The 9,336-nt window shown below is 51.2% G+C and overlaps 3 protein-coding genes across 3 annotated transcripts; 1 reads left to right on the forward strand and 2 right to left on the reverse strand.

Annotated features, from left to right (window-relative positions):
• Positions 1-1,746: 1,746 nt before the first annotated feature.
• BO95DRAFT_18738 (uncharacterized protein) lies at positions 1,747-2,821 on the reverse strand. Its single transcript, XM_025580916.1, has one exon. It carries the CDS (start codon positions 2,487-2,489, stop codon positions 1,824-1,826), a length of 666 nt encoding a protein of 221 aa, XP_025436922.1. The 5' UTR covers positions 2,490-2,821; the 3' UTR covers positions 1,747-1,823.
• A 3,114-nt stretch (positions 2,822-5,935) lies between these two features.
• samB (MYND-type zinc finger protein MUB1) lies at positions 5,936-7,753 on the forward strand (the record flags this gene model as incomplete). The annotated part of the gene is made up of 1 exon (XM_025583156.1): positions 5,936-7,753. The coding sequence occupies one exon, from the start codon at positions 5,936-5,938 to the stop codon at positions 7,751-7,753; it is 1,818 nt and encodes a 605-aa protein (XP_025436923.1).
• A 476-nt stretch (positions 7,754-8,229) lies between these two features.
• BO95DRAFT_18756 (putative oxidoreductase, 2OG-Fe(II) oxygenase family) lies at positions 8,230-9,336 on the reverse strand (the record flags this gene model as incomplete). The annotated part of the gene is made up of 1 exon (XM_025580918.1): positions 8,230-9,336. A coding segment is annotated over one exon (632 nt), but the record flags the coding sequence as incomplete, so codon positions are not given.

Below are 9,336 nucleotides of genomic sequence, written 5' to 3' on the forward strand. Positions count from 1 at the left end.
GCAGGACGCGAAAGCAAGCAGACGCGGAGACCAACAATGCAGTGCGGGATAGTGAAAGAAAGACAAGGAGATTAAGAAATGATGAAAGAGAAAAAGAGAGTTGAGCGTGTCCCTTGGAACAAAACATTGTGTTGGCAGGAATCGATTCTCCGGATCGCGAATGGCAAGGCGTCATGTTTGATCCCCTTCCAGTATTTAGTCGCCAGAACTTGTACAGAAGATGATGTCGATGGTAAGACAGTCTTGGGCTTGCCATAGACGCTAAAAAGCCTCTGACTATCATATTCCACGCCGTTTTTCCAGATACTGAACAGGCTCCTGTCTACATGACGATTCATAAACTCGCTGAAGGCAAATTGACGTGCGCAACCATTCTTCCACATTGCCGGTAAAATTAACCGCACTACGAGGCGAGGCAGATCCATCCATGCTTCGCACGAGTCAGGGTTTCCTGCTCCGACGAGTCTCTCGGAAGTGTACAGTAGTACAGTCCACATCAATACACAATGCACCTAGGTTGACGAGCCTCGGGAGTGGCGATCCCTTTCGTGCTCTACTAAAGCATAATTCCGGAGCTGTCTCTTGATGGAAATAAGCATCCGCATTCGAGAAGGACCACGTTGGGAAGTATCACCTGATGCCGAGAGTCGTGATCACTTCTCACATCCAGGGGCTTCAGACATTACGGGTGGTACCTGGCTCAGTGGTACCTACTGGTATCAATCATACCTACCGAGAATTCAGCGCGGTGAAATACCATTAGGGAAGTCTCTAGGACCGAACTAGGTTAGTCTGCTCGATTAGACTTTTCCATCTCAATATTATTATCTCTCTGCTTGTTCCAAATTTCTTCGATTCCTTGACTAGATGACTAGACTATCCGAATCTCCGATGATGGATTGATTGTTCTTTGGAACCTGAGAATTAATCGAGTCCGTGGAAGACTCCCGGATTAGAAACTGCCAGGGAAGATCCGAACTGAAAGTCAGATGCGGCCACGGATCTCAAGACTTTAAGATTGATGTTCCGTCACTTAGAGATCTTCATTTTCCGTCGAGGCTGGGGGGTCCCTGAACCCAGAGACTGGGGGGGGGAGGGGGAAAGGGAGTACTAGGATGGCCCATCCTTGGTGCCTTCCGTGCAGGACGTTCTCCATCCCGGCTGTCCCGTGAATCCGAACGCTTGCGGATACTTCTGAACTTCTGATGTACGTATTAGGTATACTGCACCTAATTTGTACTGTAGAGATGGCCATCATCCTTCAACAAGTCATAACAGTCTGCGATGTCTGTCTTTTCTTTTGATTTGATCCTTGGATTTCTAGAAGGTGGTTCACTCAATCTGAATCCCTCCCTAAATTCTCTGGCCAACAACTCACTAGGGACTGTGGCTACTAAATTACGGACCAACTCTTGTCGTTGCGTCGAGCAAGGCTACTGGTTGTTTAATTTGAAGATTCCGTGATGATAATGTCCACATGCGTCAAGATATTACAGAATCTGACTCCTCGTTTTTTCAGAGTTGATCCTGAGTACTCTCAATTGATCCCCTCATTTGCTAGGATTTCGATTCGGTCATCCATGATCGCTGTTACGTGTCTTTCGTATCGTCTTGCTCACTGCCCAGATATCTGCCACCTCTTACATACGTCGGTTGGCAGGCAGAAATAATGGAGCGGGATCCGCGACACTGATGGTCAATGTGCGTTGCGGCGGGTCACCAGGCCGCAGGGAAATTGGCCACTACCTGTTACGGTCAAATACTTCACAGGTGCGGGCTGGGTAAGAGCGTAACTGACAAACTGTTGTGGTTATTCGTTGTATTCATCGTCTATCTGGAGAAAGTGGCTCCACTGTTAGGATGATCGCTTGAAACCGTGCCTGACTAACTACTCGGCTGCCCCTCTTTGCCAAAAGGTCTTCATTTATCACGCTTACTAATGGGGTCGCCCCTGATGAGCTAACAAAACTACTCGGACGAGTAACTACACCTACGTTTTGCGACCTCTGAAGGACTTGAATTCTGCTTACGGGTGAAATGTCATCGGATTTTCTCTCGCCTGTTGTTAACAGTGTCCGGCTGATCATGTCAAATGTTCCGGATTTGACAGCTTCTTCCCAGCAAGTCGACAGGCAGGTGTGTCGCGGAGTTATCGGATATGCAATTATCTGTTGCAATCGCCCCCACTCTTGAATTCTGTACATTACAAACATTATAAGTCTATAGCACAGGAGACTAGCCACCGAGTCTTCAGCCTCTGGACTTTTGGGACGGTTTCCTTTTACATCAAGATGCATCGGCAGTGAGCCAACGAACGCATCCCTTCCCATTGGCAGGTCAAGGGATTCTGTCCGCTCGGATACCCAGGGATCAATTGGATAAATGCACGTCAGCCTCGGTAAGCCCCAAATATGAGGCACGATTGGCACGATTACAATGTCGGGTAGGGTGCATATCATTGAATCCGAGCTGCGGCTGTCGAGCCACATCTACCATTCGCATTGCCTAGACCAGGCTTCCTGCGGTGGAAGGATTCCAAGCCCTGCCGAGATTGGCAGCTCAGTATTGGCTCTAATACGATCATTTGCATCTCCCTGCTTGATGGATCTACACGCGATGGTGTCTGCGCTGCAACCTACAGGGTGTGTGTCTGTGTGCAGAGCAGATGGCTACAGAATATCCGCGACCATCAACCATTTCTTCTGTCATAGCTTACGTCTGATCGCCCATCCCAGGGTTCCAGGTTTTGTGTGCATTAGGCATATGTACAGTACATATACTGGAGTGTGTCGCTCCTTATCCGCACGCGGGCGATAACTTTCACCTACGTCAGTCGAGTCAGAGGACTGACTTGCCGCCTGCGCCCTCACGTTCTCGACACTTCCACGGAGGGTACACGATTACTTTCCGCCCAAGGATCTACTCGCACCATGAATAATAACCCTCGTGTCAAGGAAGTCGAATCTGAGACCCCTCGTCTTGAAACATATGCATAGAGGCAAGAATATCCTTCCAGAAACGCCTCCGCGCTTAAATGTGCTATATATAGCCTCGAATGAAGCACATCTCGAAGGTGACATCAATCAAACTTGAAACGAGAAGCAAAGCCCTATTACAACTCAAGGTCGGGGTGGTACAGGTACATGGGTCAATTCAAACTCGATCAAGCGCGTAATGCAATGTGAGTGTATCTGGGAACCTCATCCCCCGGACCCCCCGACCGCGATGGCGGTTAAACCAAGCCAGGGTTTTTTTATTTGGGTCAAGGTGATCGGGTTTGACGGCAGCGGTTCGCGCCTCTAGAGGCAAAAGAAGGCAACGCCGCCGCCGCCGCCGCCAGCCTAGCGGGATGACGGGAAGGGGAGGGGGAAGAAGGGCACGGAGTTTCTAATCATAGAACTACTAGGTACCTTGCTCACTACCTAGTGAGTGACTAGACTAGATTATAGATTCCAAGCACTTATACATGAATACTTTTTTAACTTGTACTTTGTAGAACTGTGAAGTACGTGCGGGTTGGTTTGGCAGCTGATTGAGGGGTAACACTGGGATCACGGCAGGATGACCCTTGTCCAGACACATCTTTAAGTCATGATAGGGTGGTTTAGATTGAGTGGTGTGCAAAGGACTGCACTGCACCTAGAGCTGATCCGATTTAGGTTGTTGTGAATTTCGGCACGGTGAGGGTTTAACCTATTGGTACGGTACACCTGTGAATGGAGACCGAGCTCGGAGGAAGATGTCGTTTTGGGGGTCCGTTTGTATATAGTAATCCAGGTCGAGGTGACAGGATGGGGATCGGGGTTGGCTGGAGATGCAGATCTAAATATAGCGTGCATGTGGGAGTTTATGCATAGTAGATGAGGGTCCTATCGCGGTTCAATATCTACTCCATCATGGAAAGGAGGGAGGTAGGAAGCATGTTGAGATCGGGTCGTCCGTCAGTGTCAAGGAGGAAAAGATACGGTGGTGGTGAAACTCTGGAGCTGAAGAATGGTGGGTTCGGGGACTGAGAGAGAACCTTTATGCCTATGATCGGGGAAAGGCAGCGGATATGATATGTCCATGTCAATAGGTGTCAACATGTCTACTCCATATACCTACGATCGGAGATCCATAGTTCTGTCTGCCTGTCTGGTAACCACTACCCTGGTAGTTTAAAATAAGTAAACTACTGGTAGGTCGACGAGTGATCTCCGGGTCCCCTTCCCATATCGAGGCTCAAGCCCCCCTCTTCCCCTCTCCTTCCTTCTCCCCCTGATGTATACATACTCCGTAGACTACGACGGGGTCGTAGGGACCAAAATACCTGAATGTTGCTGAAAACCAGGGGGGCATATTTCGCAGTGCCGTGGGGATTACTACTGAAGATGAGAAAGCAGGGAACAAGAAGCGAGTCGAAGCGAGCCAGCATCATGATCAAACCACTATCTGAAAACTATTGCGCCCTGCTAGTCATCTCCTCATCCGAAGCAGTAGTCAAGTCCGATGGTGGGTGCGCCAGATGACCTTTGCTCCTAGATCTGCGGCGGACTCCGCTTGTTCAGGGAAATGAGGAGGACTCTTTGAACATTCCATCCCAATGCGTGGTCAGGAGGAAAGGGACGGCAGGGCGGGCAACCGGGGCAAGCTTAAGTTAGGTCATAAAGGAATTGTTCAGGAGGAGGAAGCAGAAAGATCTTCGTCCTTCGTCTGTATTACTATGATACTCATATGTAGATATTGATGTTTGAGGAGAGGGGAGGGGAGCGGTCCGTGTTGTTATTGTCGGAGCCTGCCAGTGGCAAAAGAAAGAGAAGATCGATCGATTGATTTCTTCTTCTCCTTCTTATTATTAAGAGTGTGTTACTCGCCCGAATTAAAGTACCGAAGTTGGCTGAAGAACCTCGGGGGATCGTAGAAATCATCTTTCAATACGTAGTATATTTTGTAACTATCCAACATCCAGTGGAAAGATATCGAAGGTTTTAATATTACTGATGTTATTAAAGAGAAAGTCGAATCGACTCGACTTGTTCTTAGTCGGATTAGGTAGCAGCATCCGTTGGAGAAGAAGAGGCAAAGAAAGGGTGGCGGGCCAAAAAGCCTGAAGACGAAACCGCCTGACTCTCCTCTCTCTCTCTCCTCTCTCTCTCCTCGCTCACTCACTCTCTCCGCTTTCGCTTTCAAGTCCCTTCTCTCGCTCTCTCTCACTTACTCAATCACTCACCACTCCTCCTCCTTCTCCTCCTCCTCTTCTTCTTCTGCTCGACTCCTCCTTTTGGGATCCCCTTCTACTCACTCTCACTCGAACAATTTCCCACCCACCCACAACCCCCCTCCCCTCCTAATTCTTCCTCCTCATTTCAGACTCATTCCCTCTCTCCTCCCTCTCTCCTCCTCCCCGTCGTCGCTTGTCTCCATTAACAACAAATCCCTCTCAGCATTTCCCGTGCCTGTGTCGCTTCAACAAACCTCCATACCAATACTCCCCACTCACCCACTCACCCCAACACCCGATACCCCCTTTCACCCTGTTGGGCATAGGTTGTCTCTCCTTCCACCCGGAAAATCTTTAAGCATCACCTGGGTCCTCACCGAACCTTTCCTTCGTTCCGTGAATCATCGTGGCCGTCAGACTCTGACCCACGGTCTTGGCTTCGAACGCAACTACCCTCTTACGACGTTTGCCATCAATCACTCTACGATCCTTTCTCCTATCTCGTCTCTCGTCAACTACCGTTCGAGCGTCTTGGTCGCCCCCTGCAGTACATAATTCACCATAATCTCATGACTACGTTTTAATCCCATCGACTCTGCTGCTTGAGGTCACCGTATTAATCGATTCATTCCATCTCGTCGTCGGGCTTTGAACAAAACGCCCTAATCCGAATTCTCATCCGATTCTCGTCTTGACTGACCGATAGTCACATCCCGCTTCACCCTCTCGCCCATCATGCGGGAGGTTAATTTCAGCATCCCGAATGTCAATAAGGCCTCCGTCAACATCACGACCACACTCTACGATCGGCGTGCTCTCGACTGTACATCTACCCTCCCGCTGGTCAACTCGCTCAACCATCTAGCTTACCTCACAACTTCATCCGCCCGCATTCGCGATATCCTCACCATCGATGGCGGTGTTGAACGCCTGGTATGCATCCTCAAAGAGGGCCGGACGAAGGATTTGATGGATTGTTGGAAGTGGAGCCTCGCTTTGCAATGTGTTGTTAACATCGGAGTGAGAGGCTCGGAGGGTGTGCGAACCAGGGTGGTCGAGGCCGACATCGTACCAGTGGTTGCGACCGTGCTAGACAATTATATCAAGATGGTTGAAAAGGCTCGCGCCCGAGCTGAGAGCGAGAGTAGTCGGCACTCGTCCAGAAATCCCCTGAAAGCCATCCACGGGCCCACCGCCAGTCTTCCTACTCGTCCACTCTATGTCGACCAGTCTACAAACACCGAACACCGTCCATCCCGTCGCCAGGCGCCGCCTCCTCATATCGAAATCCCTCCTCACTACCGAGCCAACAATACAGATACCAATGCTATGGACATAGCGTCTTCCCCTCGTGCGCCCATGGCCACTCTTCCAGAGCGACGGAGCCTCGCCATCGAGGATAATCCTCGTCATGCTCATAACGCTCACCGCCATCTTGTGATGCAGCCTCTGTCCACCGCGGCGGCTATGGACACTGCCGACGGCTTCGGTTTGCGCCCGGTGCGTGACGCCGAGAGACTTCCTAGCATGCTTCCAGGCCTACAAAACGGGCTAATTTCTCAGCCTGACTCACCTACCACCCCCAGTGGTCCTTCGCAGCTGCGAAGCCATATTCACCCGCACGGGCTACGGTCGCGTCCCACCTTGTTACAACAACAATCAGTCTCGGGCGATTCCGACATTGCCAATGGCGAAGAATCCACCGTCGGCTCCACCGTCGGCTCTGGACATAGTTCCGCCATGGGCGACGAAGTGGGAAGCGAGATCACCGACCCGATGATCGGCATGGAGAACCGGATGGAGATAGATGATGTTGGCGATAGACAGTCCGTGCTTGGGGAAGTCTCGAATGCCCATGATCTGACGGTCAACGACTCGTCGGAAGGACAAGAAGCTGACACATTCAACATCGCCCATCGGTCGGCTGTTGATCGAAGCATGATTGAGAACAATGAGGCGCAGACAAATGGGTTATCACCTACTCAGGCTCCTGAAAATGCCAACTCCCCTGTTCCTGTGCCGACCCCCTATTCGTCATACATCCGCGAACGTCTCGCTAACCAGACTACGGCGACGACTATGCCCCGCGACGACGATGTCTTGATGGCTCTTCAGCTCCTCGCATATGTCTCCAAGTATTGCAGTCTCCGTTCTTATTTTCAGAACACCCACTTTGTTCCAAAGCTTCGGGTCGATCGTGAGCTGAAGCTTCTCGATGGCGGTATGTCCCCCATCGAACCCCTCGATGATGAGGACGAGGAGTACTTGCAGCCGGACGATGTCAATATTTTCCCTCTGGTGGAGCACTTCACCATTCGTCATCACTCGAAGGATATGCAATATTGGGCCTGCGTGGTCATGAGGAACCTCTGCCGCAAGGATGAGGCCCAGGGTGGCATCCGGCAATGCGCCTACTGGAAGTGCGGCAAGTGGGAAGAATATCAGCGGCAGTTTGCCAAATGTCGCCGCTGCCGTCGCACCAAGTACTGCAGCAAAGACTGTCAGAAGGCGGCTTGGATCAGTCATCGTCATTGGTGTCACACCAACCCTTGATCTGAACGGATGAAACTTGCCTAATACACATAATGCATATCGGCTTGCATAGCGTCGTATCTGTCATCTGGTCCCGTTTGTCTTTTCTTCGGTTCGTTTCCCAAGGTTTCACGTCTCCCCCCCGTGCATGGCATTCCCGAATCCGGTGGCGTTCCTCTTCCAGTCTAAAGATACCTCTGTTTCTTCCTTTCAACATGTTTCATTAAAGCCAGGCCCAGTGTCTGGACCTCAGTCATATGGAATCTCTTCAGCGGTTATGAAAGTCTTGTTAATTGTGTGAGTGGGTTTTCTTCTGTTTTGTTTTCTTTGAATCATATCTGAGCAGCTAGCTCGCTACTGTCTCGATGCCAGACGATTTTCATTTGTGAGTAGCCTTTATCTTATTTTATCTAGCATTGTGATCCATGTCCACTGTTGTTTGCTCTGGAGCGTTTGTCTCGCCGTTGACGCTCCGTGGTTTTGTTGTTCCTCTCATCGATGGTCCTGGTTTAGGACTTTGGGAGTGGTGACCATCGATGCAGCCTTGGAATTTTGTTGTGGTGGTTTTGTGGGTCCCACCCCGAGCAGTGATAGTTCTATCTCTCATGGCATTTCCTTGAGTATGGTTTCCTTTGGAAAAGGAAACTCGAGGAATTTCTGTGCATACGATCCACTCTTTGTGTCTGGCGATTGGCCTTAAAACTCCTAGCTATTCGATTCGGCTAAGGATTTCCTTGTGACTGTTTGATTTCTTGTTGGTCTGGCCTGGTTCTGCTGTGACTTCGCACACAAGAGGAGATCAACCATTTAAGATAGTAATCCAGCATCTTTTGCCTATGAATGAGTCTGGTCCACAAACACTTTGATAAACCTGAGCTACATCCTTGATGTCTGTATCACGTTCCCAACCCACCCTTCTCCAGTCCCCCTTCCCCTTCAATCTCCCGTTCCCATCAACCCATCCAGACGAACCTACTCCTTCCCCCCCTCAAACTGATACGTCGCCCCCAACCGCGCCATCAAATGCTCATGCGCCGTCACCGCCCTCTTCCCGGGCTCCAACGCCCCCGCACCACCCCCAAACCCGATCATCTCGTCGGCGGTGCCCTCCTTCTTGCCCTCACGATACCGCCTCACCGTCTCACTCGGCACGGGCACCAACTCCGTCCGATCCAACGGATGACAGAAGAACACGACACTATACCGATCCCGCGGTTGGGGGGCTTGTTGCTCCGCGACCGGGAAGACCACCCTGTGGACGGTGGATTTGAGCAGTCCGTCGGTCCAGTAGCTGAGGAGGTCGCCGATGTTGATGAGGATGGGGGGGAAGATGAATTCTTTGTCTTCGCCGGTGGTGGTGGTGCTGCTGCTGGCACTGTTGGGGAGGACCGGCACCGGCGCCCAGGTTTTCTCCGGGGTCAGGATCTCCAGCCCCGGTTGGCCCGGACGTTGGAAGAGGAGGGTGATGCTCCCGTAGTCGGAGTGGGCGCCGGCGCGCACGTCGAGTTGGTGGTTGTAGCTGCTTGTGGCCGGGGAGGTCAGGGAGGGGTAGTATAGGTAGCGCAGGATGCTGCCGGTTGGGCCGCGCGTGGGGTCGTGGCGGG

The sequence above is a fragment of the Aspergillus brunneoviolaceus genome (genome assembly GCF_003184695.1).
Source record: "Aspergillus brunneoviolaceus CBS 621.78 unplaced genomic scaffold BO95scaffold_102, whole genome shotgun sequence".
In the NCBI taxonomy this organism is placed as follows: domain Eukaryota; kingdom Fungi; phylum Ascomycota; class Eurotiomycetes; order Eurotiales; family Aspergillaceae; genus Aspergillus; species Aspergillus brunneoviolaceus.